At 38.5% G+C, this 21,203-nt stretch overlaps 1 protein-coding gene across 1 annotated transcript in view; it reads left to right on the top strand.

Moving 5' to 3' along the window:
- The first annotated feature begins 738 nt into the window (after nucleotides 1-738).
- Nucleotides 739-21,203, top strand: part of CDH7 (cadherin 7) — a 119,502-nt gene continuing 99,037 nt past the window's right edge. The window contains exons 1-2 of the mRNA XM_032872262.1: nucleotides 739-887; nucleotides 12,727-13,132. Coding sequence (XP_032728153.1) covers nucleotides 12,923-13,132 — 210 coding nt within the window. The 5' untranslated portion in view covers nucleotides 739-887; nucleotides 12,727-12,922. The remainder of the gene's footprint in view (nucleotides 888-12,726; nucleotides 13,133-21,203) is intronic.

Below are 21,203 nucleotides of genomic sequence, written 5' to 3'. Positions count from 1 at the left end.
TCCGAGGAGATTGAAAGGGCAAAACGATCACGCAAGAAAACTGTAAGTTCTGATTAGTTTTATGACTTTGCCTTCATGCCTCAGGAGCTCAATTGATCACGGCTTCTACGACAGGCTGGGGGCGGGAGGGGAGGGCGCTGGAAAAAAAAATTCTCCAAACTCTCCTCCAGCTTCGCGCTTTCAGATGCAAATACCTGGCGGAGAGATGGATGGGCTGCGGCCCCTCCTACTTCCCGCGCTCCCCTTGATTTCCCCGCGAAGGACTCGGTCTGCGCCGAGCTGTCAGGAGGGCGCTGGAGGAGGGGTGCGCGTGTGTGCGCGCGCGTGTGTGCGCGCGTGGCGGCGGAGCCACTTCCTTTCCGATAGCCCTCGCTGGGTCTCCAGGAGGTACCCAAGTCTCAGTGGCTCCCCGGGCCGGTGTCGCCTGGCGCTGACAGCAGGCATCCGTCGCCTCCGACCACCGTCGCCTTCTCCGCGCCTTCCCGCCCCGGCGCCCTCCTTCCTTCTCCAGGGCGCTCGCCCTCTCGCCCTCTCTCCGGACGCGCGCTCCCGCTCGCTCCGGACCTGGCGTCTGAGCCGCGCGGGAGAGCCGGCTGGCCCCTCGGAGCAGACGCAGGCGGCGGGCCGGGGGCGCCCGCGGCCGGGGCAGCGACCCCGCGCCCCGCGCCCCGCGCCCCGCGGAGAGGGCTGTGATTGGAGCAGGAGCGCGCGTGCGGCCGGCCGCAGAGGGTGCCGAGCGGGCGCCGCCAGTCCCCCGCGAGCGCCGAGCTGCGCGCCCCGGGTCCCGAAGTGCCCGCGGGCGCCCGGCTGCGAAGCGCGCGCCCTTTCGGATGCAAACACCCGGGTCGCGGGCGCCGGACGCCGCCGGGAGGGCAGCGAGGCCCCAGGTGAGTGCGTCTGCCGGCTTGGGGCTGGGGAAGGCGCCGCCGGGCAGGAGCGCGCCCTCGCCGTGCGCGTCTGAGGCCGGACTCGTCGGCAAGCGGAGAGCGGGCGGGGGGATCCGTGCGGAGTTTCCCTGGGCGTCCCCAAGTTTCTGCGACGTGGCCGCGAGACGGGGCTCCGCAGGGCAGGACAGACGTGCGTTACCGAGCCGAGGGCGCTCGGCCCCGAGAGAGCCTGCGCGGGCAGACCCCAGGTGCTGCGAGTGCTGGCGAGTTCAGGGGCACGGCGATCCCAGCGCGCTCCAGATCCAGTGGGAAACCCGGAGTCTGGGGCGCTCTCCTCCGAGAGGAACGCGAGTGGCCCGCGTTGACCTGGGATGGATGGGGGCCGAACTCCGCGCCCGCTGGGCCGCCGGGTTCTGCAGCGGTCCGAGACCGGAAGGGGGTGTGTGCCTGCGTGTACAGGAGTCCCTGTAACCGTCCGCACTGGACTCCCTTTACGTTTGGAGAAGGTGGAACTCATCTAAGGGTGTTTTGCTTTTTCCTGTAATTAGTATTCTGCTGCTACGGTGCGTCTGCAGGGCTTGCCTCTGCTCAGCGCCCTGCTTCCCCTGCCGCCTGGCTCTACCTTAGGTTTGCGTGGGGAAAAGGGCGCCCTGTTTCTCTGAATGCGTGGTGGACTTCTCCGTGGGTGCACCTGCTACACAGCTAGTTGCTGGTATTCAACCTCCGAGCGTGGATTAGTGAGAGAGGACCTATTGCTGTATTGCTTTCACGTTTTAGATCGTTAACCTTACGGATTTCTTAGATATAGTTCAGGTGAGTAAAGACTGGCAGTGAGTTCACCCAGCAGTGGACTTTTGGGAACCTGTGAAGAAATCGTCAAGGAGTGGGTGTCTCAAGGCTTTGGAGATCTGCAGATTGAACCATGAATACACTTAAAGCGCCTTTTATGTTGCAAGAAATATCTTCTCTTTGTTAGATCATTTAAGTGAAATATCTTTAAGTAGGACTCGTCCTTCATAATCCCTGTAACCAGACAGGTGTTTAGGTCATTTTCCATACAGAGGTAGATAAACAGAACTTCATGGGGGGTGGGAGGGAGGGATATAGAAAAATGTAAATAACATGTGAGTATAAAGCTGATACTAAGTGACAAGTGTACATTTAAAAAACAGGTTAACAGCACAAAAGCATACATTTTAAGAGTTTAGGGGCAGTATCTCCCCCCTTTTAAAAGGAAAGTTTGCATTGATTCACTGTCAGCAACATCTAAATAGTTTTAAGTGTGTTTTTATAAAGACAAATTGGTGGTGGGGGGGAGCTAAGGAAAGTAGTAATTAGGTTGGAAGCTTTCAATAACTCACCAGAAATTACCCCCCGCCCCCCGCCAAGAACTGGTTAGGCTTTATGTTTACTGAAACTCTTGTTATTATATCTTAAAGGAAAAACATTAAGAATCCTTTTCTTTATTTTTAGGGATATTTGGAATAGTATGAATAAAAATGCAAAAGAATTGAGGCAAGTAATGAAACTGACAACTTTGTGAAAGTCTTGCTTATATGTTAGTGTTTAATATGGAGTGGAGTGGCAGAAACAATTAGGTAGCATTCAGTGTTAATAGTCTTATCTGGTAAAGTCTGTGGTTAGAAAAATAAAGAGAACAATAATCAGGACCATCACCCTGCTAAAAGCTATTACAGTGTGCAGCTTTAATAAAAGGGCATTGTGCGCTTACAACGTGAGGTATTATTGTTATTAAGGGCTGCAGTAGGTCATTAGAATTGTGTTAACAATCAGTTGACAGACTCACAACTCTTCTTAAGTCTACTTTTTATATAATAGCACAGAGCTTTTCCCTTTTTTTAATAAAAGGATAATTGTAAAGCATCTGTAGTCCTGCAGTTTACCCTTGAATTGACTCTAGTTTTTAGTGTCCAGTGAAAAAGAGAGGGTAGGGAGCATACGGAGTTTTGGCTACTGTTCAGCCTTCCTAGATCTAAAAATCAACCCACTGTGCCTCCTCAGGCGTGATTTCTTTGCTGGTCTACCTGTCATTCAGCATTTTAGTTGTTTTGATGGCAAAGCTATTATAAACTTCTCAGAATGTATACTGATATGAGGAAGTGAATACATCTTTGTAGAGAGTCAAATACTCTTTGTCAAATCTTTTAGAAATCTGTTAGTAAGTACCAAGCCCATAAATTGTTCAGTGTTGTGAATATTTATGCTTGAGTGATCTTAACCTTCCTTGACTTTATAAGATTTTGCATTTATTGTATTAGTGGTTTGTAACATATCACAGTTCTCGCTCACATACACATAAATGTTCTTTTTTTGTTGGTTTTTTTTTTTTTTTTAACTTGGTTGGAAGGCTTTAAAGACTTAGTTTAAAATGGGAGTTTCAGAAACTTCTAAAATAACTAATGCATATTAGTGCATTGCAAAGGGATTGTGATGGAAGCTTTTCTCCTTGGCATGAAGGAATCAGTTGCTTCTAAATGGAGTGAGAAAGGGGAGCTGAGGACAAGGAAAAAAGACATGTGATCAGAGTCCTGTGTGTGACCATGTTCTCAGCCTCTGACAAGCAGAGCAGATCTAGCTGTAACCAGCAATACTCGAGTGCCTCCTCTGGGGATTTGCTGGTTTTGCAGAAAGCTACCCCTGCAAACATTTCCCCCTCGTCATTCTGCAAGATCCCTCACTGACAAAATTATCAGTGCAAATGACTATGCAGACATCTGTCCGTATATTCATCTCAGATGATACTCTAGATTTTCATTCTGGTAGAATTTCTTTTAGGTTCTTTTGCAGAATGTTTATTGAAACATAATTCCTTTTATTGAAGTCATATGTATCATACCTGGCTCAATGTAAATGCTAAGGTGAATTAAAAATTGATATAGCTAAGAAGTGTAGAAATATAAAGGAAAAGCAATTTAAGTATAATTTTACTGTTATAATTGTACATACATATGTATAGTACATATATATAATACTACGTATGATAGTATATAAATAGCTCAGATGGATATGGTTTGTCATTTTTGTTTTCTTTTTAATGTACATGGGCTTCTTCCAGTTAATTATAAACTCTTTCTCCTCTTTCTTTTGCATTCCTTATACCTGTGACAGAAGTTATTTGTGCTTAGTTGAAATTGACTCTGTAATCCACTTAGAGAAGTTTTCATTCCATGTCTGATAGCCAGATGCACGCTACAGGCTGTGTGATTCATTTCCAGGGCCCCTGCCTGAATATTTAGGCCAGTTAACGGTAGGAGGCTGTGGTCTGTGGTTGTAACGTTATCTGGCCCAGGGAGCTAATGGATTTGATCACAGTTTCTTTACGTGAGAAGTCACATATCACAGAGGGTCCCCAACCTCACTAATTAAAATGTAAAAAATTATACCTTTTCAGTAAAAAAGACGAGGGCTGTTTCATCAGTATTAACATTATTGAAGCTAATACTAAACTTCCAGTGGTATACAGATAAAAGAAAGAAAATGGTAGTATATTTTATAATAGAAGCTAAAGATGGTAATATTAAATCTAGAATGATTATAGTTAAGTTAGGAGTAGACAGTCCTTTCAAAATATAGGATTTGTAGCAACAACCAGATGACTCTACATAGGCATCTACAAAAATATCCTGATATTTTTTTGGGTTGGTACCCTATTTCTAAAATAATAAGCTATTGTTTACATTTCAGTGGAAGTAGTTACTGTAGTGTCACAGGGCAGTAGGTATCCTTTGATCACTCACCAGATTTAGAAGGGAGAGGTGATTTTAAAGTTGGAGCCTCTCACAGTGGTTTTTGTGTAACATATAAATTACAGTCCTAAACAACAGATCCTTTCACTCCTAGTCTCACTCTGCACTCCTGATCCTCCTGACTCTTCTGGATAGGAATCCTAATGATCTACTTGGAGAATTCAAACGCATGGTCCTATAGACATCTGAGTAGGAATAAACTTATTTTTCTTGGCTTTTGGAGTATATGATAAATTACAAAAAAAAAAAAAGATCTTTAGTGTCAGAATGAGAAATGTTTAACAAATATTTTTAGTTTTCTGTGTAACCAGTCACGCCCAGTACCATGAGGAACTTGCTGTGTGATCTTGGACATTTCACTAGAATTCGGTAGATTTTGGTTTTCTTAGGAAAAAAAGAAGAGACTGCCTTACCTTAGGTTTTTCTAATGTGTGTTCTAGCTCTGTGGTTCCGCTACTCAAGGACTATTCAAACATCAGGAGCAGCGGGTTTAGGGACATCTTTACATTTTTGTTGTTGTTGTTGTTTTGGTTTTGTTTTGTTTTTTGTTTTTCTTTTCCCAACATGAACCCTCCCGAGAACCAAATGATTACCTTCTTCAGCACTGATGTGGCATTCTCTCTGTCCCATAAACATTATTCTTTTAAAAGCTCTGCTTGTATGTGGTGGTTGGGGGGGGGGGCGAGAAAAAAAAAGTGTGTCCAAGCTCTTGAAATACTCCTTGTCTTGGATTTTTTTCTCTCTGTTGTAGAGTTATGACATCTGCTCATTCATGAATGGGAGATTAGAATATCTTTTCTCTCTTTTGCATTGTCCAAATGTATTAAGTGGGTCTACTTTTAAAAATAAATAAAAACGACAATGGGCAAGTATTATTCTTGTTACAAAGCAGACTCCTCTAACTTTGTGTACAGAGATAAATCACAGTGTGGACCTCAGTGGTGACAGGTGGCTGCTGTCCTGGGGAAAACAAGGACAAATGAAAGTCTTAAAAGAAGCCATTGGATGAAGCAGGAGGAGCCTTTTCTTTGAATTTAAATAATGCTATTAAATACTCAGGGAGTATTCTAAAAAGGCATCTTTTGTCAGACTGTACAAAAGAGCTAATATATGGAAGGTTGTTCTTAAAGCAATGGTAATAGTGTCATCAGGGCTTCTAACCACTGCTGTGAAATGGTATCATTTCCGCTTTTGAACATGTGTATTGTTCTCCTTTCATAAGGATCCATTAAAAATATGTTGCTTGTCAAAATGTAGTTCAACTTTAAAGCAGTCCTGAAAATGACAGTTTTTTTCCCAAAAGGACAACAGCAAGACTTTTTGTTTTGTTTTTGTTACAACTCTGATTTTTGGGTACTATTATGTTTTATAAATTCATGAGCAAAACATCTTAGGGAGTATCAATTAGATACTAGAGATGTTTGGCAATCATCCACTATGGATTTTTCACATGCTCATTGATTATTTTCTATCAAGTACACTGACTCCTCAAATGTCATTCTTACAATTGTTTTTCTAGAAAATGCATCTGACAACATATTTTGGGGATATTATGTTCCACATAATTGTGAATTGTATTTATTTTCTAAAGGCGAGGCACAACTTCATCCCATCTTCTTTAAATTGCCAGTAGATAATAAACCATGTGTTCGTGTGATATACATTCAGTATATTTCAAAACCGTTTCAGACCTGTGTCTGATGCAACTGCAGACACAGAGAACACAGCAACTGTCCCTTGCCTGTCCTTTAGAGACACTGTGTTGATAGTCTTTAACTGAGATAAGCCATCAGTTATTTATATTGGACTGCAAAAAAAAAAAAAAAAGTTCCACTTTAACTTTGCCACAAGATCTAAAATAGCAATATATTTCCTTTTAACATAATTGATAATCATATTTCATAGCTCGAGTTACTTCTAGAAGGCATTTAGCACTTTTAAAGAAGCAGTTTAGCATATATAAATTAATTGGTAATTAGGCATGTGTTTAAAACTACTCTTATGGTTCTATATTTATGTGACTGGCTGAATCGGATACATTTCATGCTACTTGTCATGTGTTTAGCATGTTGCCTTTGATTTAGGTAGAACAGGCTCTACAACATTTATGCTTTTTCTGGTTAGCCATTGGCATGCTGATGCATAAAAATATTTTTTGTTTTTAAGGGAGTTTTAGCCATTGTTTTTAAGTATGAACAAACATTGTATTAAGAGTATGATAGTCACTTGATCTGATTTTTAAAAGTGGTTTCACAGCGATGTTAAGTGGAGCAGAAAATCCAAGAAAATTTTATAATAATGAATTCATTTGGGTAAAATAATATAAGCTATTAAAGTTAAATGAATAATAAACTATCTACTTGGAAATAATTCTTTGCCACTCAGTTGAACAAAAATAATTGGAACAAAAAAGTAGCATGCCAAAGTGATTTCAGGTCAAATAAATGATGTTGATTTAGTATATACTGTTTGACTGATTCTCATCACCACCTCCTCATTTTGCTCCAATCCACTTAAAATTTCTTTTTTGGGGGTTCATTTTGTATTCTCTGGACTAAGGTGTGTTGTGCTGATCACAGTATTAGCTGTGATTTTCGTGAATCTTTAGTTCAGCAAAAAAAAAAAAAAGTTTTATTTTTAAAAACACAAAAGTTTTATTTTTTGATAGGGATTGCATTCAATGTGTTTGTAGATTCCTTTGGGTAGTGCAGATATTTTAACAATATTTTTCTTCTAATCCATGAGCGTGGAATGTTTTTCCACTTCTTTTTGTCATCTTCAATTTTTTTTCATCAGTGCTTTATAGTTTTCAGAGTACAGGTCTTTCACTTCTTAGATTTATTCCTACGTAGATGATGGTTTTCGGTTCAGTTGTAAATGGGATTGATTCCCTACAAGCTTTAGCTTTAAGATATCAGAGAAAGAACATTTTTTAAGTCTCACTCAGATATATAGTATATGTATTTTTAAATTTTAGGTTATTAATCCAGTAGCAACCAGTACAGTCTTTCAAACATCTGGTTGGCTCCTGTTCAGTTCTTTCCTCCTCAGAACATATTCCTGTTGTTTTTCTCCTCAAAGCTTTAATGCTGCACATTCGTAATTGTCTAGAAGTTGACTTAAATCTTAGAAGTTGGGGTCCCTGGGTGGCTCAGTGGGTTAAAGCCTCTGCCTTGGGCTCAGGTCATGATCTCAGGGTCCTGGGATCGAGCCCCGCATAGGGCTCTCTGCTCAGCAGGGAGCCTGCTTCCTCCTGTCTCTCTCTGCCTGCCTCTGTGCCTACTTGTGATCTCTGTCAAATAAATAAAATCTTAAAAAATAATAATAAAAACTATTAAAAAAATTATAAAAAAAAATCTGTAGAAGTTACCTAAGCTGTCTATCAATACGTCATTGTTCTGTCCTTTTTTTCCTGAGCCAGCAATAGTGAACAGGTCAGCTCTCCAGACTTACAGTGGCTCACACCCTTAAGCTTTCCCACAGAGGACACAGTGACACATGACACCATTTGGGTGCCGGGGTCTCTGCTTGTTTCTGATGGGACTTTTCCGTGATTAACTGTTTATAAAACTGTCTATAAAACTCAGGAGGCAGAAGGAAGAGAGAAGATAAGCAATATGGGAGCCTAGCAGGGAAGGGTGCAGGGCTTGGGTTTGGGGCACAGATTTGCGAGTCCGTATTTAACCCATTGTGAAAAAAATGACAATTGTGATTGATTGTGTGCTCAAGTTAATTTATATGGAGGAGAGTGTTATCATGGTGACTTGATCTGTGTGGATATCTGCGGGAAGATAGGAAGCCTACTTGTGGTAGGAAATCTCAAGTTCCCGTTCTGATGACTTCTCTTTGAAGACCACAAATAACAAGGTTTTTCATAATGCGTCAGGGATCTTCATTTCTTTCATGCTATCTCAGTTCAGGTCAGGATGACTCAGGTTCAACTGTTGTACCGGTGTTTACCTTGGAAACAGATCCACTTGTGAAGGAAAGCAAGGGTTGGGGAAGTCTGATGAAGGGCCACCTGCCCTGGGACTACCCCCTGTTGCATCCGGTGTTCATTTCCAGCAGATAGTTGATAGTTACTATCAAAAATGATGATGAACACATATAAACCCCCCCTGCTCCAATCACAGACATTCACACATGAGTTTCTGATTTTCTAAGTGCTTTCTACAATAGGCATTATGGGATCATTTATCTGCCACATAAAAGAGAATTTTATCCTCCAATAATGTACACAAGGCCAGTTAAAATATCCTTGTACACTCATAGACCTTCAAGAAAGGTAAAGAAAATTTGGCTCAAGAGCCTGGCAAGTACTTCAAATATTACAGAGAAATATAATGGGATTTTTTTTTTTCAAAGGGATTGTCACTCATAAACATGGTAGAGCTACCAAGGAATTTATATATTGACTTACATGGTTAGCTTACCATATTTAAAAAAAATAAGCATAATGAAAAGAAACCTTATGTAAATGTGTTCCAAAGGTTAATTGTGTGTCTGCTTCTGTTCTAGATACTGTGATACAAAGATAGCATGGACATGCCTATTTATCAAGGTCAATGTTAATAATAGCTGCTTTTAAAACACTTCATTTAAACAGGAAAGTACAAAACTCTCTAGTCTCTTTCGCAAACATTAACTCAGTGACTGCAAAGTAATCCATAGCGTGTTCTGTGTCTGACTTCTTTTCTATGTTCTGGCTGGTTTGATAACTTCACAATTTCATATGGAAGAGAAAGGGTCTTCAAGAGGCAAGTCTAATTTAAACATCTCATGTTAAAATTCATGCTAAATTCTATAAATGTGAAAAATGCTTCTTTTACATCCCTATGACTTTCTTAAATCTTTAGTCATTAACAATGTGCACTTTTTTACAGTCTAAAAAAGCCAACAAAACCAATTCTGTGTAATTGTCAAAACAGTGAAGTTACATATATAAAAAATATGATTTTTAAATTTAGCTCATTTCTCTCATTTTGCAAATGTGGAAAATGAAATCCCAGAAGGATCCAAGGTCATATAGCAAATGAAGGAGGTTTTAGAACAAAGACCCCACTGATCCTGTTCCCGGTCCAGATTATATTTCTTTTTCTTATTAGTGAACATTTTGAGTGAATTCAAATTTCTCCAATTCTGATGCCAGTCTTTGACTTATAAAAATCACAGAGGACTTGGGTTGCCTTGGTGGCTCAGTCATTAAGTGTCTGCCTTCAGCTCGGGTCATGATCCCAGGGTCTTGGGATCGAGCCCCACATCGGGCTCTCTGCTCAGCGGGGAGCCTGCTTCTCCCTCTCCCACTTCTCCTGCTTGTGTTCCCTCTCTTGATGTCTCTCTCTCTATCAAATAAATAAATAATATTTTTATTAAAAAATCACAGAAGACATGCCTTTAGGAAAGAAAGTATTACATTCTTTTTTTTTTTTTTTAAATAATTTGATGCCATTGTTTATATTCGTATAGGATTTTGGGTTCATGATCCATATAGTTCTCTGACACTGAGACTGGAACTACCAAGAATGTTTTCATTCAGTGCAAGAGTTGTCTAAAACACTTTCCTATAAGTAACTTTAAAATGAAAACATCACAAACTAACTTTAAGATAACTAGAAAATATCATGATAATAGCCCCATCATCTTAAAAAAAAAAAATTAGGGCTTTTAATTGTGTCAGGCATCATCCTTAATTTTTTATGATTTGCTTATTTAATCCTACAAAGTAGATGCAATTATTACCATCTTTGTTTTGTAAGTTAGAGGTTAAGGCTTCATCTCTGGAACTTATATTAGAATTTAAGTCATGTGTTCAAGAATGCATAGCTAAGACAGGACAGAGTCAGCATTTGAATCTTTACCTGATGCAGGTGCCTATAGTTTTTCCTAGTGTATAATTTTGGTAACTTCCCAAATTTTGAATTCCAAAATATCATTTGTTACTTTGTTTCTTAGAGCTTGGATGCATTTCATCATATAACAATGTTACCAAGTTCACCTGAAACATAAAGTAGATTAACTAATATAACTATAGCACATTTAAAAAAAAAAATTGTCTTAGGGACCAAAGTATTTATTTACTTGTTTTTATGAGAAAACACATTCTCTTTGGAGGAAGTAGAACCGTGAAACTGAAATGTTCTTCGGCCACAGCTCTCACATGCTAGACAGTCCAGAACTCTAAGTCATCCCTCTCGATCTCCTGGAAATGTGATTTGCCACTGGCATGAAGGGAACCCATGATCTTGGCCCTTGGCATGCTGTCAGCCATTCCTACAAAGGCCACTCACTGTAAGCTCCTGGCCGTGACTCCTAGCTCATTATAGACCAGTCCATACTACCCTCCATTTCCCAGTCTAAGCACCTACTTGCCATCAACTTCTTTAACTCACTTCTCAGGTGGGTTAGCTCAGACCTCCCTGCAATTAACTTTCAACCTAATGGAGGAGCCTACATTGGAATACAAAGATATGACCCCAAGTTACTCCTTGTTTATGATTCTAAGTCTTAGAACAACTAATCCTTCCAGAGTGATTTCCAAATGAACCAGATTCATTTTAGATGCCTAGATAAGATATTTGGATTTTAGAAGAAGGGGCTCATTGCATAGACTACAGTAATATGCTCCAATAACAGTTTACTGTTCGGGTGGTTCTCAGCATATATCAATCAGCTGTACATTGGATTATTCTGGAATGCCCTCTGGAATTTCAGAACTTGATAGGGATATTTTTAACATGTATATGTTCATTTGAACAGAGCTCAAAGTCAATGCAACCTGTTTTTTAAACAGTTGTGTCGACTATTTTAACATGTTTAAGACATTTCATTTTTCTTCTATTAGATAAGGCATTTTCCATAAGCAACTTTGCTGTCAGAAATCATCTAATAAGTCACAGACACTCGTGTTACAGGAGAGACAGGTAGGAAGATGAGAAAGCTAATAATATAAAGACAGTTTATTTCCTGCTTTGATAGGGAACTATCTTTTGGCTTCATGTCCTTAAAACTATATTTTGCCACCACTACCTCCCCAAAAGAGCAAATGTGAACTCTCACCTTAATTATCCTATTGTTGATTTAGTTATAGTCAAATGAATTTATTAACCAAAGTACAGCATAGTGATCTCAACAAGATTTTTGCCATTAAGTTCTTATTCCTCTGTGTCTTGGGGTATGTTTGGAAGTTTGTTTTGTAACTGGTTTTATATCTCTTGCATAAACAATTCTGTAGTGAAATATGTAGACTTTAGAATAAAAGTTGTTTTGTTTTCATGCTGCTGCCGAGGCATGCTGGGTGCACACTCAGAGTGAACAGGGCTCACAAATATGGTTGAGTGTTCACACCTCTCTAGTGATCTCTTCAATTCCATATCCTTAGGGAAGGAAGCCCTACTATGCACAAGCCATACTGTAAGACGTTCAGTAGGTATTTGAGCCAGAGTGTCACCTAATGGCATGCTACAGAGGAGACATGACAATAGGTTTGAAGGGTGGAAAATGGAAACTACTGAGCTTTGCAGCTGATCACAATCAAATCAGAACACATCAAAACAGCTGGTGTTCTGTGACTCAGAATCAATCAACCGGTTTTGAATCACCTCATACTTCTCTTTATTTCTCTTTACAGTTTCACAGAAGAGATTTAAACCAGCATATGTCCTTCCCATTTGGTTAAATCCCTGCTTTGAGCTGCTTTGCTTTCATATTCTAATACCAATGAATGCAACTGACTGTAATATAAAGGAGAAAAATAATAAAGGCTAGCATTAAAATGATTTTTTAACTGATGTCGCTCCATTTGTATTAAGTAAACCATATGTTCAAATAGAATGCCTAGAAGAGACACAAAGTTTTAAGATTGTGTTATGGAACGAGGATAATTCTGCCCCAGCAGTATTCGTGATCTATACATGTGGCAACAGTTCTTGTAAATGTGTAAGTTTGTCATTAATAATTTAACGATTATGCAAATAATGGTATCTTGGGAAAATCAATAGTAAGTTCGTAAAGGAAAGTTAAAAGTTAGGCTGCGTTTTGGTTGCTGACACTAGCTCTTCTTTTTGTCCTGCTAGGTACCTATTACACCATTCTTTGGCCAAGCTTATTCAGCAGTGGTGACCCCTCGCAATCGAACACTCTGCAAATTATTATCTCTGGACTCCCAGCTGACACCCTGCCGGAGGCAAGAGCTCCTAAGCCAACTGGAACTGTGCCTTTTCTCTTGTCAAGGTTTTTTTCTTACACAGGAAAAAGAAAGAAAAAAAAAAGATGAAGTTGGGCAAAGTGGAGTTCTGCCATTTTCTGCAGCTAATAGCGCTTTTCCTGTGTTTCTCTGGGATGAGTCAAGCAGAGCTCTCCAGGTCCGGATCAAAGCCCTATTTCCAATCAGGGAGGTCCCGAACCAAGCGCAGCTGGGTGTGGAATCAGTTCTTTGTGCTGGAGGAATACATGGGTTCAGACCCTCTCTATGTAGGAAAGGTAGGGCATTTGGCCTTTCAAAGTCACAAATGATTATTGTGAATGTTTGTGGTTGGCTGGAGAACTGCTGTTTTTGCTTTGGGGAGACCATAACGATTACTCCTGTGAAATAGTTCGTGAAGTTTTTGGCATTAACCAGTCTGAAATTATAGTCCAGATTGCTCTCCATACACTGAAGCCATAACTTAGGGAGTGATGTTTATTTCTAGAAAGAGAGGAGGAGTCTACAGATGCTTCGTTTACCATGATTGTGGCAAATTAGTAAAACGTTTATTTTCAAAATTAGAACGAGAATACTCACTAAAATGAAGGGTAGTGGGTACGTCTGGACAGTTGATTTTTTTAGCTTCTTTATTCTTTTGGGGGGGAGTACTATTTAAATACATACTAACTTTATGCTTATTTATCCTTTTCTGATACTTGCAACTTAAAGACTGCAAAGTGAAATTATCGAGCCTATCGTCCCTCAGTTATGAGCAATTCTGACCCGCTTTTCTTAGTGGTGGTCTTGGTCTTGTTTTGATGGATCTGTTTTTTGTTTTTTGTTGCTGTTGTTTTCAGATTTTCCTTTTGGTTAAAAATGAACGGTAACAGAAGTCAGTTTCTAATTGATATCGGACAAAAAGTGGGCAGTTGGTGGTGCATGTTTGGGGGCCAATTGGATTTTTTTTTTTTTTCTTTCACAGCTTCGTTCTGTCTGAATATTTGGGTGGGGGATTTCTACTCACGTGCTTTCTGCACTGAAGGGTGTTTTGAAAGAGCATGGCCCTACCATCCTCGTATCATGTTCCCAGTCTTTAATCTACTTCAGGTTTGATTGTGTAAAGATTTTCCCCAAATTTCTCAGTTTGGCGCCAAGTACTGGTAAAGAGTTTCTAAGTAGCATGCATCGGCGAGATCTCTCTCTCTCTGCCTTTCTGCTCTAGCCTTGGTCAGTGTTATGCGTCTCTTCCTGATAAAATGAAACACAGCAAACTGGTGCATTTATCCATGAGTGAATTTTCCACTTTGAATGCCTGAAGAATCTTTGCTATTTATTCCATGGGTCATTGTTTCATTTGAATACATCTTAAGGAAGAGTGAAAAATCTGTTTTTGTTGATGGGTATCTACAGAAGTCAAAGTAATCTTTATTATTATATTCCTTTGATATTCCTATAGTTTATAAATACTGACTGTGCTGTATTATAAATAGTTGTATTATAATACAAATGTTTATATTATAAACAAAGGGGACCTGAACCAGTAGAGTTTCTAGGGTGTGGATTACGATGTTTTTGTGGCCCAGTGATAGCATTTTCTGCCCTAAGAAAGGATATGTAAGTACACAAGGGTTTTTGTGTGTAAGTTTTTTATAGCCATTGTACCTTTATCAATAGTACCATCACATAGACTGTGCATTTCTGTGCAGTGCTCCCTCAATCTCTCTCATTCATTTGCTTGTCAACAAAGTGAGAGCAATAATCATTACACAGTGTTATTAACTAGGAATCTGGCCCTTAGTTTCATATATTTTTAATACATATTTAACAGTGTCATCAAACTTTTTTTTTCAGTAGATAGGTATATAATATTCAATGAATTCATTGTGTCAGTAGTTATTAGGTGAGATCACACTTTTATGGGAATGTAAAGTTTTCTAAAGGCCACTGGAATATTCCCGTTAATTTGGTTTTAAGTGGAGTTGCCCGAATGACGTTGGTATTTTGAAATAACCATAATTTAAAATTTTAAAAACACCTTTATTTTAAATTTTAAAGTTTTTTGCATCATCATTGAGAATGCTTATGTTGAAATAATCCCTCTAAGACCATTTAGAATTACAAAAATGGATATCCCTAGGTGACTTAAATTCCAAATACATATAAAGTTACCAGGCCATGCTGTTGTTATTTTTCTAAGAGAAATTGTGCGGTTTCTTGATTAGTAAAAGAGATATTCTGTGCTTTCCTTTCAATTAGAGACCATTGCTTTGTAGATTTTATGTGACAGGAAACAAGTTTGTGCTTATCTCTTGGCAGGCTGTATATTGGGAGTTCAATACTGTCATTCACAGTAAAAGAATGTCCAAGATGGTAAATAGGTTAAAAACGAAACAAAAGAAAAAAACAAAGCCTTGATAGACAAAAACATACAAGTCCAGAAAAAGGACAGTAAAATAATTTGAGATGGAGAGGGAATTTATAGACACAAAAGGCTTCAAAGGAACAATTTACATTTGCTTGGAAGGAGCTGGCAGAGAATTCGAATACTTTAGATTGTATATATGAGATGATGAAATGATCCTCCTTAGGCTGGCAGTCTGTATAAATAGTTACAATAATGACTTTGACCTCAGTACAGTTTCAGTCACTTGGGTTATGTAGAATAAATATATTTTCCTTTTTTAAAGTGTTCGCAAGACCTAGAAAAAGAAAAGTTTTAGATGAAGATGTGGAAAAATGGAGAGGCAGATGTTCATGGAAAGAAAAGAAGGAAAGCAATCATTACTTTTTATAGACATGTATTTAAACCTGTACTAATTAGATGGCTAGACTCCTAGTCTTCCTGACAAAATCCTGTCATTTAATTTGGAAAACATATATAATGTCCTTGGTAAACTTGAGAGCGTAATTTGATCTCATAATGGATATTATAGTGTATGTTAAATTGACTGCAGTCTCATTGTGGATTCTACCACTTCCTACTAGTTGTGGAATTTGGGTTAAATTGTGAAATATTACTAAAATTTAGTTTCCTCATCTCTAAAATGGGAACAATGATACCCATAATTCAAGTTTCTTTCTGAGAACAGATGAGATCAAAATATTCACAGCATGCATTCATTTAACCTAGACATTCTGTTTATCTACTTTACTACATATTTATAAGATGACCCCATATGGATGATCTGTTGTGTTATATGTCCAGTGTTGTATTTGTGATCCTTCAGGTGAAAACAGGCATTATGTTATGTACTAAGTAGTATTTAAACTTACTGTAGTTACTTAGGAGAATGGTCTGTGCTGAGTGTGCTTAGAAATATAGCATGTTTTTATCTGTAGATGATTAGACTATGACAAAAAAATGATTAGGAAGCAGATGATTCGATCTTGAATTCTAATGTCAGAGAAATGACACCTGCAATTTTTAAGACCTTTGAATTTGGAGATCATATTTATGGCTGGTGGGCAAAAAGATCAGTTAAATGACGGTACAGTAAATAAAATATGGTCTTCAGGATGTTGGAGATAATGAGGCCAAAAGATTCTGTGCCCTTATTATTTTAGCCAATTTGCTAGGTTTGGTTAACATAATAAGTCAAGATCAAAGCAGAACAGTCTGTTGAAGGGGACCAGGAGGTCTTCTAGAACCCTTACCAAGAGACCTTCATGGTATGCAGTTCTGAGCTATGTTAGAATCTGACATTTATCATGAGCATCCCACCTTATTCTTACGATATCAACTAATAAACTGCTGAATCGAAACATATACACTTAAGGAAATAATCACTAGACATTACTGTGGCAGAACATTTTTTTTTTAAATTGAGGCATAATTGATATGTAACATTGTATTAGTTTTAGGCATACAACATAATGGTTCAGCATTTGTATATATGCTGAAATGTTCACTGCAATAAGCCTAGTCCATGTCTGTCACCTTACACTCAGGTTTTTACGTGTTATTTTTTCTTGCGATGAGGACTTTTTTAAGGTCTCTTCCCTTGGGAATTTTCAGACAGGCAGTAGAAGATTATGAACTATAGTCACCATGCCATGCAGAGTACGGTTTTAAAGAGTAATAGTGCACTATTCCCTAAGAGTATTTCTTAATTACCACCTGGCCTGTTTTCTTGTCCTTTTACAGGGAGAATGAGGTGGAGAGTCTTTGCTTTTCCCTTTATGACTTAATGTCTCCTGAACTGGCCATTTGAAGTCCACAGGAAGTAGCAACTTCTAGCCATCTCATTGCATCACGATGCACTTTTCTAGATTAGTCTTTTCCTCACATTGGCATTTCTCACTTAACGTTCCCTAACCATCTGACAAAAAAAAGAAAAAAAAATTGTCTACAGAACCACAGGGCCTCTGTTCCAGGTATTAAGTGTTTTTCATCTCTCCTACCATAATGGGCTGCCAGCTGATCCCTGCGCTCTGGGCTGTTACTTTCACTGAAATGTGTGCTTCCTGCCTCTTCTGCGGTCTGCTTCTCTAGCGGTTTTCATCACTCTTGGCTTTTCTGCTACTCCCTTTTCTTCCCTCCTCATTCAGGGAGAATTTATACCTGTTACCCCAGTCGAAATCAAATATATAGAAATGCAGTGTGGGATTCATTCTGCTTTAAATCTAAGCTTGATGGAAAAAAGTTTAAGCTTGCTGGAAAGTGTTGGTGAGCATTTTCAGTGCATTTAATTACATCTCAGCAATATCTCCTACCAAGACATTCTCTGTCTCCTGATAACTGAAGCTATGCTCAGTGTTCCAGAAATTTTCTCCTTTTTTAAAAAAAAGATTTTATTTATTTATGAGAGGTAGAGAAAGGGAGAAAGAACACAAATGGGGGAGGGGCAAGAGAGAGGGAGAAACAGGCTCCCCACTGAGCAGGGAGCCCAATATGGGACCTGATCCCAGGACCCTGGCATCATGACTTGAGCTGAAGGCAGACGCTGAACCCACTGAGCCACCCAGGTACCCCCAGAAATTTTCAACTTGAAAATTGGTTGTGTTTGAAAATTGAGGTCTGAATTAGATTCCTTAGCTGGGCAAATTTATATTAAATATACAAAAAGAAAATAATCACAAATACTAATTTCTTAGGGAGGAGCATTTTCATCATGGTAGTATTTCTATTTTGTAGATTTGGGAGGGGAAAAATGCAAAGATATCCTACAAATACGTAGATTACTTAAAGTTGGCTCCAGTCTTAGAAGAAAGCGAATAGTTTATTTTCCATCTGTTTATATGGAAAGCCCATTTTTATACTATTTTTATAACCAGAATGAATTCAGAAAACCCTTGTTCTATTTTTTTCTTTACTGATAGAAATGTGGAACCCTTGTGGCTTCAACAAGCATTTGCACATGGATCAGCTCTATGGGATACAAATAAGTTTAGATTTTTAGAAATACTCTTTTGGCAGTTATTTTTAGTTCTTGTAATACTCCACTGTAACTATAAAGTACTAAGTGCATTTTCTTCACATGAAATCAATAATTCAGAGTCTTTGTTTATTTCCTTTAAACTGAGATGGAACTAAAACATGTCAGATTTTGCCACTAAAATGAAAAAAAAACCTACTATTAATTCAGTTTTATATTGCTCATTTTCTCTTCAAAGTTATCTTAGGTTAGAAGTGAAGGTTGTAATTACCTTCACCAAAGGCTTTATCAGGTGAGACTACAGAGCTTAAGATGGAGAGAGCTAGCTTACAGTTATCAACCTAATTACAGTTAAACTAGATAGTATAGATTAGCCCTAAATTTTCTGATTATGTTGATCAAAGGCATTTAAAAATGCTGTCATCTTTAACATGTGTTTTTGTTTGTACATATTGTACTTGTCGTACATTTGGTGGTGGGAGAAGCAAATATTACAGTAATGTTCCTTGTATATCATTGTGTTTTCACGTTGGACTCATGCTGTTTTTAAAGTGCAAAAGACAGGAGATAACCTAAAAGGATGATATCGGGCCTTTCTGTAGTAAGTGTGCTGTAATTGTTTGACAAGCTTTATAAGCAGAGCTCATTGATATGGAGTTGCAGAAATTGCAGCAGTCTTTGTAACTCACCAAGATAAATGACAGAATTAGATAAATAGCAGGACAGTCACCGAGCCTTTGCTGGTTCAAGCATATATAGATAAGAACTATATTGGAAGAAATTTCGTCCTTATCATTTTGCATGATTTATATTGATTATCTGTCCTAGTGATTATGATCAGCGGAGAGAAAGCTTAGTTTGTATAAATACGCTTAATGTTATATCCCCCCCCCCCCCCCGCAATTCTCTTTGGCATGCTGTAAAGCTGCTTTGAGTTCTCTCCTTCTTTTTTCTCTCTCTTTTCTTTTCCAAATACTTATCAAGGACCTATTCTATGATAGGTATTGTGCTAGATAGGAGGGTTTAACAAAATAAAACCCCTCTTCCCCTTCATAAGATTTAATCTTTTTGATAAGCCAAGCAGGTAACTAGATGACATTGGGAAGTAGCAAATTATCTACAGCTGTGGAGGTGGGCAAGCCCGGGAGCTAATTCATGCATCCATGAACAAATGGTTGCGTGAGGATACCTGGTTTACCTCCATGATTTCATAATCCTTTTATACAATCTTCAAAGCAAAAAAAAAAAAAAAATCACTTTCTTTGAAAGTAGGACAGAGTCTTTTAAAATTGTGTTGGGGGAAATTTTATATAGTAGAAACACCCGTAAACAGAAACCCTAGGTTCTACTTACAAGTTTCTCATTTGGAGCAATGCTCTAAAGCATAATAAAGTGTTATCCTTACACTGTACAATGGAGATCAAGTAGGTAAAAATTTAAGACATTTTATTTTACAATAATTCAGACTTCCAAAACGTTGCTGAGTACTCTTCCCAAACCCAGCTTCCCCAAATGCTGGTATTGTTACATGATGACACCTGCTATTTAAACCGGGAAATGAGCATTGGTATAATACTATTTATTTGCCAACAAATAATATTCAACGTATTTCAATTGTTACAATAAATTACTTTTTCTGATAGGAGCCTACCCAGTATCACATCTTATATTTATCTTGTCTCCTTAGTCCTTTCCAGGCTGGGATAGCTCTTCGGTCTTTCCTTGTCATTCTTGACCATTTGGTAGCGAATTTTACAGTCTGGCTCAGTTTCATGTTTCCTCCTGATGGAGACGTTTTAGGTGATGTAGCTTTGCCAAGGATGCCACAGAAGGGATGCTGCACACTTCTCAGTGCATTCCGTCAGGAGGTACAGATGTTGGTATACTCAGTAGTAGTGATGCTGACTTTGGTCGCTTGGTTAAGGTGCTGTCTGCTAGGTTCTTCTGCTGAAAATACATATGAAAGTCTTGAAATCTTGAAGGAGGCAAAAAATGAGCTAAACTGTCAATATGAATTGGAGTAAATACTATAGTTCATTTGAGGGGGGCTTCTTGGCTGATGGTCCGTTGTCCATTTTTAGCAATGAGGGAGTGGATTCATCTGAAACATGGGTCAGATTTAAATCTATAATACCGTCAGGTAATACCATAATTTTATGTAGTAATTGATCTTATTTCTCCAAAGCACATCAATTTAGTATGTTTCAAGGAAATTGATTTTTTTTTTTTTTGAACCAAGCAATAATATTCTCTACAGTCCAGGATTCTAAGAAGATGTTTACTGATCTAGAATTACAACAAGAGCTTTTCCTCCATTGTTTACAAAATATAATGAACCATTTTATACTGGAAGGTGTGCCACAAATACTTAAACCTTATAATTGTACATAAACATTGTTTTAGAAAATAATAGATATTCAGTTCACTAATGTAGAAGTAGCTCAAGAGAGTGCAGTCGAATGTCATACATTTTAATATAGTCATAGGAGAGTTGAAATCTAAACAATGAATAGAATTATATTTAGTGTTTGAAAAGATTTAGTAATGACAATTTCTCCTAATGATCCCTTTTAGAGGCTATAAAATTTCTGTTTCATGGTCAATACTGATTAAATCTTCAGAGTTAGAAAGGAGCTATTCTCCTATTAGAAATGAGGTTATTGATACATTTGGAAGTAAAATAAGTAGAGTAAGGGAACAATCATTAGAGCTATAATTCAGAAGAGTTAGAAAGCAAATATGGATGCTTATATCAATTCTGAGAAGTGAATTTCTGGAAAAATGTTAATAAGATGTTTTAGGGCTACAAAAATAGTTTGTTTTCTTGTAAGTATCAGATTCCATTGTGTTACTGCCGAGCTCTTTTAACATAGTTTTTGAAACCTTTGCCTTTAAAATGGTATGTATTCAAGAAAGAACAAATACATTTACAGGGCTCTCAAATCATTTCATACTACTTACTAAAATGTAACAAGTCTTGAAACTGAATATG

Source organism: Lontra canadensis, unplaced genomic scaffold, assembly GCF_010015895.1.
Source record: "Lontra canadensis isolate GAN:19392208 unplaced genomic scaffold, GSC_riverotter_1.0 scaffold44, whole genome shotgun sequence".
NCBI classification, from domain to species: domain Eukaryota; kingdom Metazoa; phylum Chordata; class Mammalia; order Carnivora; family Mustelidae; genus Lontra; species Lontra canadensis.
This window is presented reverse-complemented; position numbering and strand designations above follow the sequence as displayed.